At 42.7% G+C, this 25,475-nt stretch overlaps 1 protein-coding gene across 1 annotated transcript in view; it reads left to right on the top strand.

The window, feature by feature from the left end:
• Window positions 1–733: 733 nt before the first annotated feature.
• Window positions 734–25,475, top strand: part of LOC129644243 (antigen WC1.1-like) — a 60,513-nt gene continuing 35,771 nt past the window's right edge. Inside the window, exons 1-7 of the mRNA XM_055569775.1 lie at window positions 734–806; window positions 5,922–6,242; window positions 13,719–14,027; window positions 14,130–14,438; window positions 21,084–21,176; window positions 21,253–21,567; window positions 22,787–23,101. Coding sequence (XP_055425750.1) covers window positions 734–806; window positions 5,922–6,242; window positions 13,719–14,027; window positions 14,130–14,438; window positions 21,084–21,176; window positions 21,253–21,567; window positions 22,787–23,101 — 1,735 coding nt within the window. The remainder of the gene's footprint in view (window positions 807–5,921; window positions 6,243–13,718; window positions 14,028–14,129; window positions 14,439–21,083; window positions 21,177–21,252; window positions 21,568–22,786; window positions 23,102–25,475) is intronic.

The raw sequence follows: 25,475 nt of genomic DNA, 5'->3' as shown, positions 1-25,475 counted from the left end.
CTCTAGTATTTTTGCTTGGGAAAGCCTATGGACAGAGGAGCCTGGCGGGTTACATCCCAGGGGTCACAAAGAGTAGGACACAACTGAGCATAAATACACCTTCTCCAGGATCCAGTCTCCAGATCAGTCTGAGAAGAGAAGAAAGACCTGCAGACTCATCCCCTCAACTTAATGGTTTCCGCCTCACCCTCTCCATGGTTACCTGTGAATTCCTGCAATCCTTGTCCTCATTTTCTTCTGGCCTGACAAATATTCTTGTATTTCAAACCTTCTTCTAGTACTTGGCTTCCACCCTGAGCTCAGTACTTGGAAGATCAGTGCTTGATTCCACTAGAGTTATTCCCTGTGGGCCAATCGATTCCACAACCTGACTGAAAAATCTCACAGTCCTTGGGGATCGGCCAGGGTGATCAGAAGAAAGAAAGGTACTCATAGTTTTCTACGCCAGTCCTGATTATGGGGCCCGGCTCTCAGGACCATGGAAGCAGGAGGTCCAAGGACCGTGTTGCTCATATAAGGAGATGTTGAAGATGCAGAAGCTCATTGGTGTCTGAGCTTCAGAAAGTGGCAGATGCAGCCTCCGATAGTGCCTGAAATGGTGAAAGGTGTCGCTATTGGCTCTCAGGAGGGAGGGTGTAAGGGGTGGTCTATATAAACCCCGGTCGGCACCCTGACACCTCCTCACAGGCTGATCCTGCAGTTGGGACTGTGACCTTGAGGACGTGGGGTCAGGATGGCTCTGGGCAGACACCTCTCCCTGTGGGGACTCTGTGTCCTCCTCCTCAGCACCGTGGTGGGTGGTCAAGGTAAGAGCTGCCCCTCTTTCCTGGGTCCGTAGCAGGGAGTGCAGGCCTTGATGAAGGGAAAGGTGTCTGGAGTTGTGGAGCTGCAGTCTTAGTGTTTTTCACTGAAAAGGAAGCGCTCCGGCTGTGAATACTGGTCCATCTCCTGTGGGGGGTCCACTGGTCATAGTGGCAGATTCTACAGAGCAGTGAGTTTTGGTCTGGACCGAGCTGGGTCAGCCTGAGTCCCCTCGGCTGTCTCACTTGTCCTCTGGGAGCTTCTAGGGTTCCAGTGGCTCCCAGTGTGTGCAAGTTCCAGCGACTGACCCCAGCTGGGACTCTGGGCTGTTCCCACATGCTCCACGTGCCTGGTGTGTGAGCACTGCCCCTGGGTCCCCGTGTTTCCTGTGTCTGTGCCCCTGTAGGCTTTGTGCTTGTGTTTGTGTGTGTGTGTGTATGTGTGCAGGTGAGGACTGTGTGAGAGTGTGTGTGTGTGACGGTATGAGGAGTGTGTGTGTGTGTGAGTGTGTGAGGAGTGTGTGAGGGTGTATGTGTGTGTGAGGAGTTTATGTATTTGTGTGTGTGAGGGTGTGAAGAGTGTGTATGTGTGTGTGTGGAGTATGTGAGCAGTGTGTGAGTGGTGTATGAGGGTGTGTGAGGAGTATGTGAGGGTGAGTGAGGGTGTGTGAGGCATGTTTGAGTAGCGTGGGAGATTGTGTGTATTTGTGTGAGAATATGTATGTGTATGTGGGAGTGTGTGAGGCTGTGTGTGTAAGGGGGATGGAGCCTGTCTGTGTGAGAGGAACGGGGCTGCAGAGCATGGACTGAGTCCATTGGCCTGTGAAGCACACAGGGTGTCCACAGGGCTGGGTGTCATGGCCACTCCTTGTAACTGGATCAGAGATAATCGTGCACCTGCCTGCCTCTCTCTGGCTCCTCTCCCCCATCTGCCGGGCTCCCCTCTGCTTGTTGACTCTCTGCCCAGCACTGGGCTCTGAGAGGCTCTGCTTGCTGGCCTCACCTGTTCCCACCAGGTGTCATTAGGGAGCAGAGAAGCCCGCATTCAGGAGAGGTGACCTCTTGTCTGTAGAGATCAGTTGATGCATAGCCTCAGGTGTATAAATTCCCAAGTCCCTGCCCCGGTCCCTGGGACTGATTTCCTGATGTGCTGGGAGCCTGGGATGGTCCTTTCCCCTCCCAGGATCTGCTGTGACTCTGTAGGGAGCATTTTCTCTCATGCCCTCTCCTGTCCCTTCCTGGGAGCTGCTTTCCACTGAGTGAGAGTGGAGTATGTTTCCAATCCTTCTTCATGGTCTGCAAGGTTTCTTTGGACAAATATGCTGATCTCCTTATGGGAGTCCTCTTGGGTGACAATTTTTTTCTTCTCTTTAGACTTAGAATTCTCTCTTTGTCTTTGCTTTTGGACAGTTTACTCTGTGCGTCTTGGAGAAGGTTGTTTTGAATTGAAATTTTGGGGTTACTTATTAGCTTCTTGAGCATTCTTTGGCATTGACTTTCTTTGGGATTGGAATGAAAACTGACTTTTCCAGTCCTGTGGCCACTGCTGAGTTTTCCAAATTTGCTGGCATATTGAGTGCAGCACTTTCACAGCATCATCTTTCCAGATTTCCCCCAGGTTTGGGAAATTCTCAGTCTTTCTTTCTTTCTTTCTTTGCTAGGTCTCCTTGCTGCATGCGGGCTTTCTCTAGCTGTGGTAAGCAGGGGCTGCTCCTCGCTGCAGTGCATAGACTTCTCATTGTGGTGGCGTCTCTTGGTGCAGAGCACAGGCTCTAGGTGCACAGGTTTTGGCAGCTGTGGCACGCTGGCTTAGTTGCTCTGTGGCATGTGGAGTCTTCCTGGACCAGGGATTGAACTCATGTCCCCTGCATTGGCAGGCGTATTCTTATCCACTTCACCACCAGGGAAGTCCTCAGCCATTATTTGTTTTCTCTTTCACTTCTCCTGTGGCTCCATTCAATACATTGTTTCTTTTTATGGTGTGCATAGTTCCCACTGCTTTCCATATTCTTTTCATTCTCTTTTTGTTCCTTTAATTGGATACTTTCAACTGATCTTTCTTCTAACTTATTGGTTCTTTTTTTTTTTTTTTCTTTTCCTTGGTCAAGTTTGTTGTTGAATCTCTGTACTGAATTCTTCAGTTTACTCATTGTATTGTGTTCATGCTAAATCACCTCCGTCATGTGTGACTCTTTGTGACCCCATGGACTGTAGCCCACCAGGGTCCTCTGTCCATGGGATTCACCAGGCAAGAATACTGTAGTGGGTTGCTATGTACTCCTCCAGGGGATCTTCCAGACCCAGGGATCGAACCTGAGTCTCTTACATCTCCTGCGCTGGCATACGGGTTCTTTACCCCTAGCATCACCTGGAAAACCCATTCATTTATTATTCAGCTTCAAAATATCTGGTTAGTTCTTTTTTTTTTTAAGTATATGTCTTTATTGTTCTTATTTTATTTGTATTATTTTCCTGTTATCAATAAATATTTGAATTCTCTTGTAACTCTCTGAGCCTCTTTTGAAGTATTATTTTGAATTCTTTGTCAGGCAATTCTTAGATCTCCATTAATCTGAGCTGGTTACAAGAGGTTTACTGTATTCCTTTGGTGGGATTTTGTTTCCCAGATTCTTCTTGATGTCTTATTCTCTTGTAGATGTCTGCACATTTAAAAAAGCTGTCACCTCTGCCAGACTCTATGTCCTGATTTCAGTAGAGAAAGCCTTTCACTTCTGGGTAGCGGCACACTGGAATGTACTGCAGGGTGCCAAGTGCAGAGGAATAAGGTGGCACTGGGTCTGGGAGGGCATGAGGCTGTTTGGCTCAGGCTGCTGATGTCCACAGCACTGACAACTGTGTGGTGTTTGGCAAGTGTTGCAGGGGGTCTGCTGTCACTGGAATGGTAGTTAGTGTTCTCAGCAGTGCCTCTGGTTCCAGAGCCTAGGGTCATGACCAGCAGTGGTGGTGGCCAGAGCCAATGGTGTGCACGCATTTGGCTTTGGGGGCCTGTTGCAGGTGCCCCTATAGGGGAGTTGATAGTTGCAGGTGCTCAGGTTGTGGGAAGGCCTAGGAAGGCAGCAAAGGCCAAGACCAACAATGGCTCATTGCTCAAACTCATGTCCATTGAGTTGGTGATGCTATCTAACATCTGATCCTGTGCTGCTCTTCTCTTTGTCCTTCAGTCTTTCCCAGCATCAGGGTCTTTTCTAAAGAGTCAGCTCTTTGCAGCAGGTGGCCAAAGTATTAGAGCTTCAGCTCCAGCATCAGTCTTTTCAATAAATATTCAGGGTTGATTTCCTTTAGGATTGACTGGTTTGATCTCCTTGCTGTCCAAAGAACTCTCAAGAGTCTTCTCAAGCACCACAGTTTGAAAGCATCGATTCTTCAGGGCTCAGCCTTATTTACTGTCCAACTCTCACATCCATTCATGACTACTGGAAACCATCATCTGTGCTGGTTATTAATTCTTACAGGGGTAAAATCTGCTACATCTGTCTGCAGAGCAGGTCACTGTGAACTGTGATTTCTCCTGCCATGTGGTTGCTATTGGTCCTTTGCTCTTCTTTCTTATGCCTAACCGTCTCTATAAGACTGGCTCAGCTTTGGAGGTCTGCATGAAGTGAACCTGAAGCCGGACTTTCATATGGTGCCCTCAAAGGCTAGGGACACTGGTTACTCAGCTTGCTCTTACCCTCCTGGTGAGAGGAACTCTCCTGGCACCCTTGACACTGAGTAATTCTGGTTTGGAGGATGTACTGATGCCTCCAAAATGATAGTATCTTGGCATGGTCAGACTTCTTAAGGTACTCCTCATCTTTCTGGAGCTGTTTTTCTTACTGATTGCTGTCTAAGTTTGGTCTTTTTTAAGAGGATGGAGGCTGCGGTCTCCTACATCAGCATTTTGGTAATGGCACATTTGAGGTCTTCATTCTTGGAAAGAATGGTTTTGAGTGTAGAATTTTATATTGGCAATTTTATTTTTTTGTTTCAGTAAATCTAAGGCTTCAGTCTACTCTACCCTGACATCTCTTTTTGTTCTTGGGGTTTTAGATGTTAGTATAGATGTTTCTCAATTTTATATACCTAGTCTTTATCTTAGTATTTTTCTGTCAATTTTCTGCTGTTATTTTCCATTTTAGTAAAAGTAAGCTAGGTATGGTGTAGTAAAAAAACAAAATGTATCCTTACATAACATGTTCTGTTCACTTTGGCAGGACTTCTGCTATTGTAATTCTTCAAGCACTCAGGTTGTTGGATTCTCCACCATTGTATTATATCCCACTGTGATACAAGGCTGCAGTATTCGCTGTGGTAGAAAAATATACTGGCTCTTAAATGTTTCTATGTGGAAGTGACATCATTTGTTCTGCCACTTTGTTGAATGAGCCAGATCACATGGTTATGCTTAACTTCAAATAGGCAATGAAGTATTACTATTTCCACATGCTCATAAAAAGAGAATTTTAAATGTTGCTGAACACTAGTAATGTTTCCATCTATAATGTTCCTACAAATGAACTCCTTTTTAATGCAGAAACCAGAGTCGTCTTAAAACTTAATCGCTAAAGTGACATCTGATCACTTTTGTCAAATTCCATTTGTTAGATGCGTGTTACTAGGTACATTCAAGTGTGGATTACACAAGGACATGAACCCCAGGTGGCAGGAATAGCCAGGACATTTCAGAACCTGTTACCCCAGCCTCTGTTCCTGAGCTGGATGAGATGCTCCCTATGAGCAGGGAAGGAGAGGAACGATTCCTCCCTGGATCTGGGGCCACGAGCTGTAACTGAGATAGAGAAGCTGGGCCCTAGTAGCCTTGGGCACATCTACAGGGAGGGCAGCATCCAGAGTCCCTGAGGCCTGTTCTCGATGGTGTCCCTGGAGCTGGTTCTACAGGCTCGTGAGAAACACCTGGTGCCTCCCTTCCTGCTCCAGGTTCAGTGATGGCACACTGGGGGCTTAGAGTTGGCCACGGTGGGAATGTTTATACCACAGAGGTCAGGAAATACTATATCCCATGCACTCTTTTACTCCTCAGAGAGCTTATATTTTAAATATACACCACTACATGGTCTCCTAAAATCTCTCCTGTGTCCTGTGTCTGTGTCTCTTTTGCAGCTCTGGAGCTGAGGTTGAAGGATGGAGCCCATCGCTGTGAGGGCAGAGTGGAAGTGAAGCACCAAGGAGAATGGGGCACAGTGGATTGTTACACGTGGAGACTGAAGGATGCATCTGTAGTGTGCAGACAGCTGGGGTGTGGAGCTGCCATTGGTTTTCCTGGAAGGGCTTATTTTGGACCAGGACTTGGCCCTATTTGGCTTTTGTATACTTTATGTGAAGGGACAGAGTCAACTGTCAGTGACTGTAAGCATTCTAATATTAAAGACTATCGTAATGATAGCTATACTCATGATCGGGATGCTGGAGTAGTCTGCTCAGGTAAGTCCTGTCTGGTCTGTGTGGGGATCTCTAGCAGGAAAAGCCTCTGTCTTATTACCAGAATGACTCAAGGTTATGGGTACAGCCTTTAGAACATACTTGGATAAAGGATCTTTGTGATGTGTCACAAGAGGCAGAGAGGTGAGGTCAAAAGTTTCATACAGATACAGCTTCTGGGTTTGACTTCTGTGACATAGTCGCATCATGGTAATTGTTCTGTTTTCTTTGACGTAATGGTCACTAGGGTGTGGCTACATGGTGGGGGAGGGGTCATAGAAAAGTTGGGGCAACAAGGTTTATCATACTCATAGGGTCTGAATGTCAGAGTCACACACTCCTCCATGTTGTTATGTGGAGGATGTGATGATAGAATAGGCTCAACCAAGCAATGGTGACACAAAAGGGCATGTGAAGACCTGTGGACAAGTGACCACACTGGGGGTCAGGGTGCAGTTACACAAGGAAAAGGTGTGAAGGGATTTCACTGGTGCATTTAAATGTCTCTAGGTCACAATCAATGGCAACCCACTGCAGTACTTTTGCCTGGAAAATCCCATGGATGGAGGAGCCTGGTAGGCTGCAGTCCATGGGATCGCTAGAGTCAGACACGACTGAGCGACTTCACTTTCACTTTTCACTTTCATGCATTGGAGAAGGAAATAGCAACCCACTCCAGTGTTCTTGCCTGGAGAATCCCAGGGATGGGGAAGCCTGGTGGGCTGCCATCTATGGGGTTGCACAGAGTCGGACACAACTGAAGCGACTTATTAGCAGCAGCAGCAGCAGCAGCAGCAGCAGGTCACAGTCAGAGGAAGCCAGAAGTGGAACTTGTGGCAGAAAACAATCTCATCACACTGGTGCACCTGATCAACCGAGTGGGGAGCTCACATCACATTTGCAGGGATGTTGAGGGAGCAGGAAAATGCAGTCTTGAAGTTTACAACACAGCAGCTGAAGTTCATCACGTATAAGAGGCAGTGACGCTAAGAGGATCTGAAGTGACTGCTCAGAAGTGCTCAGTGCTGTCTATATGTTTGACCTTGCCAAGGTGGATGCAGTAAAGATAGCAGTGAAACCAGGGTGTGGGTGGGTGGTCACAGTATTTGACAGAGAGGCTTCTAGTTGTTATTATAATTGTGGATTGGATGTCCAGGATATTAATCCCATCAGAGCAGCTGGACTGGAGGAAGATATTGTCGGTTATCACAGTGAGTTTCCTCAAGTAGGGAGCTGGTCTTAGGCAAGAATCACCCCATCTGATGTGATCATGGGACAAGGGAGCCCTGAGGACATCTGCAGTAGGTCCTTAGCAGCCACAGCCAATCAGCTCTTGGGTGTTTATGTTGAGGAAGATCATTGGAAAAGTGATCTTTTCTAATCTCACCTTCAACAGATCTTTGATGATTCTAGTTGAAGCCCTTAAGAAAACAATTCTTTTCCTTTTTAAAAGGTACTTTATTGAGGTATCACTGACATACAAAACTGCTTGATAAGTATGCATTTGTGAAACCATTACAGCACTATGTCATAAATCTATTCATCTCTTCAAAAAGTTTTCTTCCATTCTCTTTATTATTCTTATTAAAAATAATTATTTTCAAGGTGCTTTTAAATTTTAGTTAGAAACTTTTGCTTTAAGCAAACCTGTCTTCTGGCATCTCAAGTAACCTTTGTCATCGTCACAATGTCCTAATCATGGTTCTAACTGCAGATAAATTTGTGGAAACACTACAGGTGTCTCTACCATATTTTGATAAATCAGCATCTGAATGAAAATGGAGTGTGTGATGTTTGAACTTTCTGTGAAATTAGAACTCTGAATGTTATCATCCTAAGAAGATTGATGTCTTGATATTAATACCAGTTAAGATACACTTAAAAGTAAAGAATTGGAGAATTCTCTGATATTTAAACACTGCTTGTGGTTTGTACTCCCTGGCTACCATTGCTCTAACTTAGGCTCTCACATTTTTATGAATGGTTCCAGGTTCCTTCTATTTCTCTTTTTGTCACTAGTTCCCTCCCCTTGGTCTGTCTTTTCTGTATTTTCAGACATGTTTTAATGATGCGAAGTTAAGTGGTGGTGATTTAGTAGAGATAAGATTAGAATAGCTTGTCTTTTCATCATCTTAATCAAAATTGAACTCTTGGAGTTTCTTCTGCTTAATCTTAGGAGTCAGGTATGGAAGAGAAATTTCAGCCTCAGTAGTGGATTGTTGGAAGTGGAGTACTGTGTTTAGGAGAAATCTAGAGTAGAAACAATGACTAGAGAAGACTGTAGAGAAGCTTGTTTGAAATAAGGAGGAGATTTCAATGAGGGGCTAAACAAATTGAGAAGGACTCTGGTGCAAGTGTTCCAAGTTGCTTCAGTCCTGTCCTACTCTTTGTGACACCATGGACCCTAGTCTACCAAGCTCCTCTGTCCATGGGATTCTCCAGGCAAGAATACTGGAGTGGGTTGCCATTTCCTTCTCCAGGGGATCATCTTCACCCAGGGATCAAACCTGGGTCTCCTGAATTGCAGGCAGAGTCTTGATTATCTTCTGAGCCACTAGGGACTACAGTACTGAAGTGCAAAATGGTGAGGGGATGAAGATGCAAGGATTGCAGGAGCGGAGGGTTGGAAAGATGCAGGTCAACTCGTACATTCACCACAGCCTCTGTGTTACACTTCCTTCCTGCCCTCATTCCTTCCCTCCCTCTCTTCCTTTATCCTGTTGTGGGAGTCATTTCTGAGCTCTGTGGAAGTGCTAGCATTTGGAGGTTGCAGTTTTCTTAGAGGAAAGTTTTTATAATACGGATTCTGTTTATTTAACAAATACAAGTTTACTCATATTTTTCTCTTTTTTTGTATCAGATTTCGGTGAGTTGTGTTTCACAAGTAATGCGTTTTCAAGGACTAGGCCCACTTTACAAAAAATGTTCAAATTAAAATAACACTGGTTCATATCTCTTATCTTTAAATGTTGGGAGGATCTATAATGATATTCCTCCTTTTGTTACTGGTGTTGTTAATTTGTGTTTCCTCTTTTTTCTTAATTGGTTTTGCTAGAAGATTATCCGTGTTTATGTTCTTTTTAAGAGAATCACTAATGGACCCTATTGATTTTTTTGATTTGTATTTGCTTTCTACTTAATTGATTTCTGTATTCACTTTTCACTCCTCTTTTTCAGTTATGATTTTCCCTGATAGCTCAGCTGGTAAACAGTCTGCCTGCAATGCAGGAGACCCCTGTTTGATTCCTGGGTCAGGAAGATCCCCTGGAGAAGGGATAGGCTACCCACTCCAGTTTTCTTGGGCTTCCCTTGTGGCTCAGCTGATAAAGAATCTGCCTGCAACAGGGGGCACCTGGGTTTGATCCCTGGGTTGGGAAGACCCCTGAAGAAGGGAAAGGCTATCCACTCCAGTTTTCTGGCCTGCAGAATTCCATGGATTGTATAGACCATGGGGGTCACAGAGTCAGACACGACTGAGCGACTTTCACTTCCCAATTATGATCGTTGTTGCTTTTGTAGATTCTTGAGTCTTGGATCATTTTCTTCTGTTTCTATTTTTATTTTAATGTAGGCATCAAGGAAGCATCAAGGTTCTAAATTTTCTTCTAAGCCTCACTTTGTTTTTAAGCCACCAGTTTTGCTAGTATATAATTTCTTTTGTATTTTATTACCATAAAATGTTTCTTTTTCTCTGAATGTATTCTTTGTCTTATAGTCTGACTTTGTATGATATTAATATAGATACTGTATACAGCCTTCTCTGATTTGTGTTTGCATAGTATATAATTTTTTACCTTTTTAATATGTTTCTGTGTTTATATTCAAACACATATATATTTATAGACAGTATATTGTTTTGTCTTATTTTATCTGGTCTGATCATCTTGTTTTTTATTTGGAGTACTTAAATTATTTACCTTTAATGTAATTATTGATATAATTGTGTTTAAGTGTACTTGACTGCTATTTGTTATATCTTTGTTCCTATTTTAATCTTTGAGTATATTATTTTATCTTAAAACTCTATTGGCTTATTAATCATATCAGATTTTTAGGTGATAATAATGTTGAATTATTATTTTTTAATTTAAAATAATTTTTATTTATTTTTGGCTGTGCTGGGTCTTCATTGCTGCATAGATTTCTGTCTAGTTGCAGAGATCAGAGGCTACTCTCTAGTTGCAGTGCATGAGGTGGTCACTGCGGTGGCCTCTCTTGCTGTGGAGCAAGGCTCTATGGTGCTCAAGCTTCAGTAGTCATGGCTCCCGGGCTCTAGAGCACAGGCTCACTGTGGTGCATGGGCTTAGGTGCTCCATGGTATGTGGGATTTTCCTAGACCTGGGATCGAAACCGCATCTCCTACATTGGCAGATGGATTGTTCGCCACTGAACCATTGGGGAAGCCCATGTTGAATTACTAATCTTTAATTACATTCTACCTTGAAATGATGTTATGTCACAACATGCAATGTCAGTCACCATAGTTTTCTTCCACTTTGGTCATTGGTGCTATCATTGTCATACATTCTACTTATAAATTTATTATGAATCTTATAGTTTGTTGCTAATATTTTTGCCTTAAATCTTCTAACAGAGAATCAACATCTAGCACAGACTCTATACCTTTGAGTGGATCCCTGTTTTCATCTGCTGTCATCTCCCTTTAGCTTGAAGAACTTTCTGAGGCAGTTTTGTGTAGTGTGTGTCTGGTGGCCTCCAATTCTATCATTTTTCATTTACCTGAAGTCATCTTAATTTTCATTCAGTTTTGAAAAGTATTTTTATAGGTGATTCAATTCTAGAGTAACAAATGCCCAACCCCAATACTTTAAATATGTTTTTACATTGTCATCTGACTTTCACTGCCTCCAACAAAAAGTCAGTAAATAATACTTATCCTTTTGTTCTGCTGTATATAATGTGTCAAATTTCCCTGGCTGCTCTTAAGATATTTTTGTTTGTTTGTTTACCACTGAATTTCAGTATTTACATTGTCATGTTTTCTGAGAATGATTTCATTACCTTGTTCGGGGTTTGTTTAGCTTTTTGAATCAGTGGATTTATAGTTTTCAATAAATTTGGAAAAAATTTCATTTATCTTTTCTTAATATTTTTCTACACATCCCTTATTCTGAATCTCCAAATACACATATTTTATATATTTTTATATTATCCCACATGCCATTGAGTTTCCATTCATATTTTTCTGCCTTTTTACTCTCTTTGGTTCAGTTTAGATAGTCTCTACTGCTGTGTTTTACTTCCCAATTCTTTTATTCTGCAATGTCTAGTCTCTTGTGTAATTAATCCAAATAATTGTTCATTCCAATACTATATTTTTTCAGTTTTAGAAGTCTCATTTGTTTATTTTTGCTAGTTTTCCTCCATGTTTATTTTTATTGTTCATTAAGCATATTGATATTAGTAGTTTAAAGATCTCTTCAGCCAGTTCAATAATTTCTGCAATTTCTGAAGCTGATTTAAATGATTATTTTTTTAAAATGTGTTATGGGTTACATTTTTCCCCTTTGGAAATTCTAATAATTTTTTGGTTGGATGTTGGGCATCACTAAGCAGTCCTTTACCAGTAAGAACTTTAGAAATAAATAATCAGAAAACATCTAAAAATCAGGGAATTATACTTGATGAATCAAATAAAGTTTTTTCATTGGGTTATTTTCATTCTGTTCAAAATGTGTTCCTCTGATGACCAAATGGTGAACTTTATTTTTAATAAAAATAAAAAAAACTTTTATTTTTCTCTCCTTTAGTTTTAAAACTTCCTTGATCCCACCTTGCCTGCCATATACCCCACCTACACCCTACTTCTACAGCAGTAGCTATCCTTTCTGATTTTCTTTTCCATTCATCTGTGTCTTTTAAAATTGTATTTGCTTGTCTGAAGTGGGAGAAATGAAAAAGGATAGCAGCTTAAGTGGTAGATGGGAGGAGCAGAGGGCGATGCAATATGCTAACAACCTATCCAACAAGTGTTTCCCACAAATATTTACATATTTTGTCCATATTGAGGCTTTTTCAACTTGGAACTCTCCAAATTATAGCTTGTTTGCTCACTTCCTCCTCCTTCTCCTTCTTCTTCCTCCTTTTAGAATTGTGAAACATTCAACATGCCATCTTTTAGAATTGTAAAACATCCATGAAAGAAATTAAAGACCATCTAATCAATGGAAAGTCATTCTGTGCTTCTGGCCTGGAAGAAGTAATATTGTTAAAATGCCTGTACTTGTCAAAGTGATCTACAGATTTAATGCAATTCCTATCTAAATCCCAATGGCATTCTTAATAGAAGTAGAGAAAACAGTCTTAAAATAGGAGTGTGTGGTTTAATTTTTATATATTCATGAATTTCCTGTTTCCTTACCACTATTGCGTTTTATTTCCATTCCATTATGGTCATGAAAGATACTTGGAATTACTTTAATATTTTTGAATTTGTTAAGACTTATTTGTAGCCTAGCCTGGAGAATATTCCATTTGTGCTTGAGAAGAATGCATATTTTTCTGTGGTTAGAATTAGTACAATGATAGTATTAAAATCAATTAGCATTTTCTATAAGTCCTGTTTCAGAAGAAAAACCTTTAATAGGAGATGATCTGGAAACTCAGCTGTCTGGTAAGCTCCCACTGAGAACACACACTCTACCAGGTTCTTTGACAAATCCTAGGATTTCAAGAGAGATGGCTGGGACTCTCTCTCTATGACTCTCTGAGTTTTCTTAACTCATCTTCTTTCCCACTGAGGTCACTGAAGAAATTCATGGAATTTTTGCCATCGAAGAGACAACATGTGATGACATAAACACGAATTAGTGACAGCATCTATATTTCTTTTCTGGAGCCGTCACCCGTCTACAGGTTGGCATCCCCTCATGGATCCAGCCTCAAGACTTTCCCTCACCTAAGTCACTTGAGGACTAGCTCCTGGGAGAGAAAACTGATCGGAATATTAGCCCAACAAGTTCCAGGAAAGCTTTCTAAGCTTGTCTGGATGCTAGGTCTCTCATATCATAGCCCATGTTCCTCTGGGTGGGTTCTGTTCTGCATATCTCTACTTTTAAGTGCTGGCATATTACACATTATCCTTGGATCTGTAAGTCCTAGGCTGCTAAATGAGAAATTCACTTCTCCAACCAATGCTAAAAGATGTGTTTCCAGCATTCAGCCATTCCAATGATCTGAATTGTGCTCTGTAGTTTCTAGGCTCCTAGACCTAGGAATTCAGATTTCTAATCAGTCTCAAAGTGTATGTTCTTGGGATTCAGCCATCCCAAACTGACCTTGTAATCCTCCTGGATTTCTTTTCAGAAACCTGCTGATGAAAATTCGATTAGGACACTAACTGTCAAAGGCTCTCTACATGCTCCATTTTTAAAAAGAAAAACTTTCACACCACGGCCTGTAATGTGTGGTTTGAGGTCAGTACCATGAACACTCACTGGTTTTGTTGTTTCCTCTTAGGATTTGTGCGTCTGGCTGGAGGGGATGGACCCTGCTCAGGGCGAGTAGAAGTGCATTCTGGAGAAGTCTGGACCCCAGTGTCTGATGGGAACTTCACACTCCCCACTGCCCAGGTCATCTGTGCAGAGCTGGGGTGTGGCAAGGCTGTGTCTGTCCTGGGACATGAGCTCTTCAGAGATTCTGATGGCCGGGTCTGGGCTGAAGAGTTCAGGTGTGAGGGGGAGGAGCCTGAACTCAGGGTCTGCCCCAGAGTTCCCTGTCCAGCGGGCACTTGTCACCACAGTGGAGCTGCTCAGGTTGTCTGTTCAGGTGAGATGCAGGTCAGGCCTTTCACCTCTGTGAACACCTTGTTCAGGTGAGAAAGTCATGTGATTTTGCTGAAACTCTGTCTTCTCCTACCAGCATACTCAGAAGTCCGGCTCATGACAAACGGCTCCTCTCAATGTGAGGGGCAGGTGGAGATGAACATTTCTGGACGATGGAGAGTGCTCTGTGCCTCCCACTGGAGTCTGGCCAATGCCAATGTTGTCTGTCGTCAGCTTGGCTGTGGAGTCGCCATCTCCACCCCCAGAGGACCACACTTGGTGGAAGGAGGTGATCAGATCCTAACAGCCCGATTTCACTGCTCAGGGGCTGAGTCCTTCCTGTGGAGTTGTCCTGTGACTGCCCTGGGTGGTCCTGACTGTTCCCATGGCAACACAGCCTCTGTGATCTGCTCAGGTAAGAGACAGGGAAGGGCTACTGGTACTCAGGATGCTCCTGGAGTGAAATGTCCCCAAGAGCAGAGAGTGAGGGAAAATGGACTTCAAAGTCAGATATTTCATGGTGAAATATGGATCTTCTCATTGTTCCTTCATTTTTCAGGCCAGGGCAAGAAGTGTGAAGGGGAATAATATATTTTTAAGCTACATTGTTGCTTACTTATAATCATAGAAAACAATGTAGGAGCAGTAAGTATAGACCTCAGTATGAACCCCAACCCAGAGCAACAAAGAGAATGTCCCAGCACCACAGTCACTGTCGTCCCCTCTCCTCGACAGGGAAAAGCACTTATCCAACTTCTACTAACATAGAGAGTTTTATCAATTTTTGAACTTTATATAAAATGATGCAGTATGTTGCATCTTTTGTATCTAATTTCTTAGACTCAAAATTATGTTTGGGATTCACTCATGATGTTGTTGGAGAAGGTGATGGCACCCCACTCCAGTACTCTTGGCTGGAAAATCTCATGGATGGAGTAGCCTGGTAGGCTGCAGTCCATGGGATCTCGAAGACTTGGACACGACTGAGTGGCTTCACTTTCACTTTTCACTTTCTTGCATTGGAGAAGGAAATGGCAACCCACTCCAGTGTTCTTGCCTGGAGAATCCCGGGAACAGGGGAGCCTGGTGGGCTGCTGTCTATGGGGTTGCACAGAGTTGGACATGACTGAAGCGACTTAGCTGCAGCAACAGCAGCATGATATTGTATATTGTAGCACTTTATTTTTTTTATTACTGTAAAGTATGACTTTGATCATATGGCCATGTACTAATCAATTCTACTGACAGTATGAATCTGAGTTGTTTCCAGTTCTTGACTATTACAGATATGATACTACTACTTACCATGACAATGTCTTTGGATGCAAATATGTGTTACTTACTTTCCATGTTTAACCCTTGGTCTTTTATTTTCTTTTTCTTAATCCAGTGGTGTCCTTTGATGAACTCATTTTTTAATCTTATGGAAACATAACTTGCCAACTTTTCCCTGTACATATAATGCTTCTTATAGCCTTTAAAAAAGAATTTTTGCCTACTCCAAGATCATAAAAACATTCTCCAAGAGTGTCTTATGGAAATTTTAGTATTTTCTCTTACATATAATTGTGCATTCCTTCTGGGATTGATATTGGTGTTAGATAGGTTTCATATGGACATCCAATTGAGTCAATCTTGTTCTGAAAAGACTCTTTTCCCCACTTCAGTGCCGCCTTCGTCATAAGCAGAAGGGCAAGTATGTCTGTGCTTTTTAAGACTCTCTATTCTGTTCCATGTTATCATTTGTCTATGCTTGCACCAATACTGCATTTTCTTAATTGTCATAACTTTGTCATTGTTGTTGTTCAATTGCTAAGGCATGTCTGACTCTGACCCCATGAACTACAGCTCACCAGGCTTCCGTGTCCTTCACTATCTCCCAGAGTTTCAAACTTTGTAGTTAGTCTTAATAATTTTAATTTACAAGAGTTACTTTATATTAACTCCTCTGACTTTGTTGCTTTTCTTACCAACTGTGATGGTCATTCTCGGTTGCTTGTATTTTGTATGAATTTAGAAATCAGCTTGTCATTTTCACCAAAAGAAAAGCTTAAGGGTATTTTCACTGAGATTAGATTTAAAAATTTGAGAGGAGACAAAGAAATTTGAGGATGATTGACACTGACAATGTTGAGTTTTCCAAATCATTGACATAATACATCCCTCCATTCAGTTATATCTTGAATTTCTCTCAGAGATTTTGCCCATCTTCTACTAGGATTTCTCCTAGCTATTTTATTTTTGATGTTATGAGTATTTTTGTGAAAGTGTCCTGGCAATGAATTCTCTTTGAGTTGTTTTCACCTTTTAATTTTTAAAATTTTGATATCATTTGAGACATTAAAATGTTGGGAAAGTTATATAAAAATTTCTTTATGACCTTTACCTGGGTTTCTAAATGTTAGTATCAATATTTCACTTTAATCTCTGTGTGTGTGAGTGTCTTTCCTTCTCGATTCCCCTTCTGCCCCATTTCTTCCTGAATATGTAAAATCTTTCGGAATAAGTTGAAGCCATGATGTTCCTTTACCCTTAGGACACTTCGGGGAATTTCCTTACAGAACCAGAGTTCAGTCGGTCTTTAAATGACTTCAGCCCCAGGTGACATCTAATTGCAGCACTGAAAGACCCCACTGGAAGACTGCCAAACTGAGTCTTTTTCTGATTAATGACCCAAAGTCATAAGCAAAATGAAGTATATATTCTTTTTCTTCAGCTAAAAGTTTTGCCTTTTCATATTGATCAAATTGCTAACATCCGTTGAATCACAGAAAAAGCAAGAGAGTTCCGGAAAAACATCTATTCTGCTTTATTGACCATGCCAAACCTTTGACTGTGTGGATCATGACAAACTGGAAGATTCTTAAAGAGATGGGAATACCAGACCACCTGAGCTGCCTCCTGTACGCAGATCAAGAAGCAATAGTTAGAACTGGACATGGAAATAGAGACTGGTTCCAAACCGGGAAAGGTGTATGTCAAGGCTGTATATTGTCACCCTGCTTATTTAACTTATATGCAGAGTACATCATGTGAACTGCTGGGCTGGGTGAAGCACGAGCTGGAATCAAGATTGCCAGGAGAAATATCAATAACCTCAGATACACTGATGACACCACCTTTATGGCAGAAAGCAAAGAGGAGCTGAAGAGCCTCTTGATGAAAGTGAAAGAGTAGAGTGAAAAAGCTGGCTTAAAACTCAACATTCAAAAAACTAAGATCAAGGCATCCAGCCCCATTACTTCATGACAAATAGATGGGGAAATAATGGAATCAGTGACAGACTTTATTTTCTTGGGCTCCAAAGTCACTGTAGATGGTGACTGCAGGCATGAAATTAAAAGACATCTGTCCCTTGGAAGAAAAGCTACGACAAACCTAGACAGAATATTAAAAAGCAGAGACATTACTTTGCTGACAATTGTCCATTTAGTCAATCTATGGCTTTTCCAGTAGTCATGTATGGATGTAAGAGTTGGACCATAAGGAAGACTGAGCTCCAAAGAATTGATGCTTTTGAACTGTGGTGTTCGAGAAGACTGTTCAGAGTCCCCTGGACTTCAAGGAGATCAAACTAGTGGATCCTAATGGAAATCAGTCCTGAATATTCATTGGAAGGACTGATTCTGAAGCTGAAGCTGCAATACTTTGGCCACCTGATGAGAAGAATTGACTCACTGGAAAAGACCCTGATGCTGTAAGATTGAGGGTGGGAGAAGAAAGGGATGACAGAGGATGAGATGGTTGGATGGCATCACCGACTTGATGGACATGAGTTTGAGCAAGCTCCAGGAGTTGGTGATGGACAGGGAAGTCTGGTGAGCTGCAGCCAATGGGGTCACAAAGAGTTGGACATGAATGAGTGACTGAACTGAACTGGGCTAAATTTTGGGGGAAAATCTTCTATACAACAATATAACCAGAACTCTTGTCATGTGACCTGAATTTCTAGTTTGAAGACTATCCTCTGATCTTGCACTGTGATGTTTCTACCTTATGCTGAGCTAGTGCACAGCTACTATTATTCTTTAGTTCTTAATTTCAGCTAACACATTTTTCAGCTCTAGAAGTACTTCACTTTTGTTATTTCTCTGCAAAGATACACATTTTGTCTATTATTTCTGTAAACACTTTAATCGTGGCTATTTAAATTCTCTGTCAGGTAAATCTAGCAGCTGAAAAATTTGGGAAATTCTTTCCAATGTCTCCTTTTTCCTTTCTGTTTTTCGCGAGATCTATTTTATTTAAGTGTTTGTTTTAAAGTTAGACATTGAAGAAATTGTAGAAATCCTTCAGAAAGAATTTTGTTTTGCTTTTACTTAGGGATAGATTTGGCCTTCCCGGTGGCTCAGATGGTAAAGAATCTGCCTGCAATGCAGGAGACCTGGGTTTGATCCCTGGATTGGGAAGATCCCCTGGAGGAGGGCATGGCAACCCACTCCACATATTCTTGCTTGAAAAATCCTATGGGCAGAGGAGCCTGGTGGGCTATAGTCCATGGGGGTCACAAACAGTCTGACATGACTGAGCGACTAAGCACAGCACAGGGATAGATTTAGGGATACAACAACTTACTTAACTCATTCTTATAGCAACACTTGGGTTAAAACAAAAATTGTGATACTGTCAGAAGGAAAACTCTGCACGGAGAAGGTGAACAATAAGAGTATGATTACTTTACTGCTGGGTCACAGCTTTCATAGCAAACATCCTCTTCCAACAACACAAGAGAAGACTCTACACATGGACATCACCAGATGGTCAACACCGAAATCAGATTGATTATATTCTTTGCAGCCAAAGATGGAGAAGCTCTATACAGGCAGCAAAAACAAGACTGGGAGCTGACTGCAGATCATGAACTCCTTATTGCCAAATTCAGTCTTAAATGGAAGAAAGTGGGGAAAACCACTAGACCATTCAGGTATGACCTAAATCAAATCCCTTATGACTATACAGTGGAAGTGAGAAATAGATTTAAGGGACTAGATCTGATAGACAGAGTGCCTGATGAACTATGGACAGAGGTTCGTGACACTGTACAGGAGACAGGAATCAAGACCATCCCCCAAAAAAAGAAATGCAAAAAAGGAAAATGGCTCTCTGAGGAGGCCTTCCAAATAGGTGTGAAAAGAAGGGAAGCAAAAAGCAAAGGAGAAAAGGAAAGATATACCCATTTGAATGCAGGGTTCCAAAGAATAGCAAGGAGAGATAAGAAAGCCTTCCTCAGCAATCAATGCAAGGAAATAGAGGAAAACAACAGAATGGGAAAGACTAGAGATCTCTTCAAGAAAATTAGAGATACCAAGGGAACGTTTCATGCAAAGATGGGCTCAATAATGGATAGAAATCATATGGACCTAATAGAAGCAGAAGATATTAAGAAGAGATGGCAAGAATACACAGAAGAACTGTACAAAAAAAATCTTCACGACCTGGATATTGATGATGGTGTGATCACTCACACTCACCTCGAGCCAGAGCTCCTGGAATGAGAAGTCAAGTGGGCCTTAGGAAGCATCACTACTAACAAACTAGTGGAGGTGATGGAATTCCAGTTGAGCTATTTCAAATCCTAAAAGATGATGCTGTGAAAGTGCAGCACGAAATATGTCAGCAAATTTAGAAAACTCAGCAGTGGCCACAGGACTGGAAAAGGTCAGTTTTCATTCCAATCCCAAAGAAAGGCAATGCAAAAGAATGCTCAAACTACCACACAATTGTACTCATCTCACACACTAGTAAAGTAATGCTCAAAATTCTCCAAGCCAGGCTTCAGCAATACGTGAATCGTGAACTTCCAGATGTTCAAGCTGGTTTTAGAAAAGGCAGAGGAACCAGAGATTAAATTGCCAACATCTATTGGATCATTGAAAAAGCAAGGGAGTTCCAGGAAAACATCTATTTCTGCTTTATTGACTATGCCAAAGCCTTTGACTGTGTGGATCACAATAAACTGTGGAAAATTCTCCAAGAGATGGGAATATCAGACCACCTAACCTTCCTCTATAGAAACCTGTATGCAGGTCATAAAGCAACAGTTAAAACTGGACATGGAACAACAGACTGGTTTCAAATAGGAAAAGGAGTACCTCAAGGCTGTATATTGTCATCCTGCTTGTTTAACTTATATGCAGAGTACCTCATGAGAAACGCTGGGTTGGAAGAAGCACAAGCTGGAATCAAGATTGCTGGGAGAAATACCAATAACCTCAGATATGGAGATGACACCACCCTTATGGCAGAAAGTGAAGAGGAACTAAAGAGCCTCTTGATGAAAGTGAAAGAGGAGAGTGAAAAAGTTGGTTTAAAGCTCAACATTCAGAAAACTAAGATCATGGCATCTGTTCCCATCACTTCATGGCAAATGGATGGGGAGACAATGAAAGCAGTGTCTGACTTTATTTTTTTGGGCCACAAAATCACTGCAGGTGGTGACTGCAGCCAAGAACTTAAAAGACACTTACTTCTTGGAAGGAAAGTTATGACCAACCTAGACAGCATATTACAAAGCAGAGACAATACTTTGTCAACAAAGTTCCGTCTAGTCAAGGCTATGGTTTTTCCAGTAGTCATGTATGGCTATATGAGAGTTGGACCATAAAGAAAGCTGAGCAATGGAGAATTGATGCTTTTGAACTGTGGTGTTGGAGAAGACTCTTGAGAGTCCCTTGCACTGCAAGGAGATCCAACCAGTCCATCTTAGAGGAGATCAGTCCTGGGTGTTCATTGGAAGGACTGATGAAGCTGAAACTCCAGTACTTTGGCCACCTGATGTGAAGAACTCTATCATGTGAAGAAAGATTAAGGGCAAGAGGAGAAGGGGATGACAGAGGAGGAGATGGTTGGATGGTGTCACTGACTGGATGGACATGGGTTTGGGTGGACTCCGGGAGTTGGTGATGGACAAAGAGGCCTTGTGTGCTGCGGTTCATGGGGTTGCAAAGAGTCGGACACGACTGAGCGACTGAACTAACTAACTAACCAGGTCATCATTTCCCTTAATTCAGTTTCCTGTTCTCCAACCCTTCCAGACTTCTGATCATTGTTGTTTCTTTAGGAAACCAGATCCAGGTGCTTTCCCAGTGCAACGACTCCGTGTCTCAACCTGCAGGCTCTGCGGCCTCGGAGGAGAGCGCCCCCTCCTGCTCAGGTGAGGGTCCCACAGAACAGAAGACCCTTTTCATTCCCCAGGTCGAAGTCCCATTGTCCCATTTTTCTCTCCTCAGACAGCAGGCAGCTCCGCCTGGTGGACGGGGGCGGTCCCTGCGCCGGGAGAGTGGAGATCCTCGACCAGGGTTCCTGGGGCACCATCTGTGATGACGGCTGGGACCTGGACGATGCCCGCGTGGTGTGCAGGCAGCTGGGCTGTGGAGAAGCCCTCAATGCCGTGGGGTCTGCTCACTTCGGGGCAGGATCAGGGCCCATCTGGTTGGACAACTTGAACTGCACAGGAAAGGAGTCCCAAGTGTGGAGGTGCCCTTCCCGGGGCTGGGGGCGGCACGACTGCAGACACAAGCAGGACGCGGGGGTCATCTGCTCAGGTCTGCGCTGCGCACTGTCCACAGGTGGGGGAGGGGTGGGGCCCTGGAGAACGGGGTCTGAGCCCTGAGGGAGAGATGCCTAAAGGACCAGAGAAGGAGGCTTCCTCCCATGGAGCCTGTCTTTCCAGCAGACGTGAAGACGAGGTGCTTTCACTTCCTCCCGCAGCAGCTGAGGATCTGGTCCTTTCTTCTCAGCAGTGTTTCCTGGCAGAGCCGTTTTTTACAGTTTTTCTTGAAAGCAGGGCTCTCTCCAGTTACCTACAAAAGTTTTAAATCCATAGTAATAGTTTCCTTTTGCTTCAGTAACAATTTACCAAATAGTGGGTTACAACAACATGTATTTATTTCCTTACACTTCTGTAGCTTACATGTCCAGCAGGGATCTCCCTGGGCCTGGATCAAGGCTTCAGCAGGGCTGCATCACTTCTGCGGCTCTGGGGGAGAATCTATTTCTTGTCTTTTCAATCTTCTAGATAAAAAAAAAAGAAAGTTAGTCCCACAGTCGTGTCTGACTCTTTGCGATCCCATGGACTGTATCCTGCCCTGCCCCTCTGTCCATGGAATTCTCAAGCTTCTAGAAACTGCCTACATCCCTTGGTTCACAGCCTCCTTCATCCATTATCAGACCAGCAATGCTACAGGCCTCCAGATATTATCCAGAGTCACATTTCTCTCTCTAGGCAGAGCTAAGAAATGTATTCCATGTTTAAGGATAGTGGGTCTAAGGATGTGCTCAGACTGGGCTCACATTGTTCATACAATATTCTAGCTTAATCTCACCATCCCAAGGTCCTTATCTTAATCACATCTGTAAATCCTTTTTCTCAGCTATGGTAACATATTCACAGATTGCAGAGATTGGGATGTGGACATTTTGGGTTAATTATTCTGCCTATCTCCCTAATATCCACATCACATCCCTTAACATACTCTTCAAAGATTTTGTTAGGAAGCAGAATTCAGCTGTCCCTCCCTGACTAGCGCCCACACAGTTTGGTCTTCCTCTCAGTTCATATCCACTACACCATTGTGGTAGAAATAGAAAGACAGATACAAATGGACAAAGTCAGTTAAAAGGGAGGCAATGTCAGTCTTGTCATCTAGTGGGTATCTCTTGAACAAGGTCAGAGATGAATGTTTACCATTTCTAGAAGAAAGGAAAACCTAGAACATGCAGCAAAGTTTTCATTGTGTCCTGTTTCCTCTCTTTCAACCTTAGAGTTCCTGGCCCTCAGGATGGTGAGTGAGGACCAGCAGTGTGCTGGGTGGCTGGAAGTTTTCTACAACGGGACCTGGGGCAGTGTCTGCCGCAGCCCCATGGAAGACATCACTGTGTCCGTGATCTGCAGACAGCTTGGCTGTGGGGACAGTGGAACCCTCAACTCTTCTGTTGCTCTTAGAGAAGGTTCTAGACCCCAGTGGGTGGATGGAATCCAGTGTCAGAAAACTGACACCTCTCTCTGGCAGTGTCCTTCTGACCCTTGGAATTACAACTCATGCTCTCCAAAGGAGGAAGCCTATATCTGGTGTGCAGGTGATTTACTGTATGTTTCTGTGTGTCTGTCCCAACCCTGTAGGATCCAGTAAGATTTGATATTTTAAAATCTAAGTGATGAGTTTAGTTTGGGTCCACAAAATGACATTAAGTGAAAATGCTAGTGTCCGACTCTTTGTGTCTGCATGGACTGTAGCCTGCCAGGCTCCTCTGTCCACAGAATTCTCCAGGCTAGAATACTGGAATGGGTTTCCATTCCCTTCTCCAGGGGCTCATCCCAACCTAGGTATCACAAGTGAGTCTCCCACACTGCAGTCAGATTCTTTGCTGTCTGAGCTACCAGAGAAGCCTAAATGAGGTAAGGATGAAATTAATTTTTATCTACATATTCCAATCTTGTTTGTTAAAATTATTAATTGAGATGTAATTCTTGTAACATTATATTAGTTCTAAGTGTGAAACATAGTGTTTATGTTTTTCTTCAGTTCAGTTCAGTCGCTCAGTCGTGTCCGACTCTTTGCCACCCCATGAATCGCAGCACGCCAGGCCTCCCTGTCCATCATGAACTCCCGGAGTTCACCCAGACTCACGTCCATCGAGTCAGTGATGCCATCCAGCCATCTCATCCTCTGTCGTCCCCTTTTCCTCCTGCCCCCAATCCCTCCCAGCATCAGAGTCTTTTCCAATGAGTCAACTCTTCCCATGAGGTGGCCAAAGTACTGGAGTTTCAGCTTTAGCATCATTCCTTCCAAGGAAATCCCAGGGTTTATCTCCTTCAGAATGGATTGGTGGGATCTCCTTGCAGTCCAAGGGACTCTCAAGAGTCTTCTCCAACACAATTCTTCAGCACTCAGCCTTCTTCACAGTCCAACTCTCACATCCATACATGACCACAGGAAAAACCATAGCCTTGACTAGACGAACCTTTGTTGGCAAAGTAATGTCTCTGCTTTTGAATATGCTATCTAGGTTGGTCATAACTTTCCTTCCAAGGAGTAAGTGTCTTTTAATTTCATGGCTGCAGTCACCATCTGCAGTGATTTTGGAGCCCAAAAAAATAAAGTCTGACACTGTTTCCACTGTTTCCCCATCTATTTCCCATGAAGTGATGGGACCAGATGCCATGATCTTCGTTTTCTGAATGTTGAGCTTTAAGCCAACTTTTTCACTCTCCACTTTCACTTTCATCAAGAGGCTTTTGTGTTCCTCTTCACTTTCTGCCATAAGGATGGTGTCATCTGCATATCTGAGGTGACTGATATTTCTCCCAGCAATCTTGATTCCAGCTTGTGCTTCATCCAGCCCAGAATTTCTCATGATGTACTCTGCATATAAGTTAAAAAAGCAGGGTGACAATATACAGCCTTGATGTACTCCTTTTCCTATTTGGAACCAGTCTGTTATTCTGTGTCCAGTTCTAACTGTTGCTGCCTGACCTGCATACAAATTTCTCAAGAGACAGATCAGTGGTCTGGTATTCCCATCTCTTTCAGAATTTTCCACAGTTTATTGTGATCCACACAGTCAAAGGCTTTGGTACAGTCAATAAAGCAGAAATAGATGTTTTTCTGGAACTCTCTTGCTTTTTCAATGATCCAGCGATGCTGGCAATTTGATCTCTGGTTCCTCTGCCTTTTCTAAAACCAGCTTGAACATCTGGAAGTTCACGGTTCACATATTGCTGAAGCCTGGCTTGGAGAATTTTGAGCATTACTTTACTAGCGTGTGAGATGAGTGCAACTGTGAGGTAGTTTGAGCATTCTTTGGCATGGCCTTTCTTTGGGATTGTAATGAAAACTGACCTTTTGCAGTCCTGTGGCCACTGCTGAGTTTCCAAATTTGCTGGCATATTGAGTGCAGCACTTTCACAGCATCATCTTTCAGGATTTGAAATAGCTCAACTGGAATTCCATCACCTTCACTAGCTTTGTTCGTAGTGATGCTTTCTAAGGCCCACTTGACTTCACATTCCAGGATGTCTGGCTCTAGGTCAGTGATCACACCATCGTGATTATCTGTGTCGTGAAGATCTTTTTTGTCAGTTCTTCTGTGTATTCTTGCCATCTCTTCTTAATATCTTCTGCTTCTGTTAGGTCCATACCATTTCTGTCCTTTATCGAGCCCATCTTTTCATGAAATGTTCCCTTGGTATCTCTAATTTTCTTGAAGAGATCTCTAGTCTTTCCTATTCTGTTGTTTTCCTCTATTTCTTTGCATTGATCTCTGAGGAAGGCTTTCTTATCTCTTCTTGCTATTCTTGGAACTCTGCATTCAGATGCTTATATCTTTCCTTTTCTCCTTTGCTTTTCACTTCTCTTCTTTTCACAGCTATTTGTAAGGCCTCCCCAGACAGCCATTTTGCTTTTTTGCATTTCTTTTCCATGGGAATGGTCTTGATCCCTGTCTCCTGTAC

This window comes from Bubalus kerabau, chromosome 1, assembly GCF_029407905.1.
Source record: "Bubalus kerabau isolate K-KA32 ecotype Philippines breed swamp buffalo chromosome 1, PCC_UOA_SB_1v2, whole genome shotgun sequence".
In the NCBI taxonomy this organism is placed as follows: Eukaryota; Metazoa; Chordata; class Mammalia; order Artiodactyla; family Bovidae; genus Bubalus; species Bubalus kerabau.
Note: the sequence above shows the minus strand (reverse complement) of the source record. Positions and strands in the feature narration are given on the sequence as shown.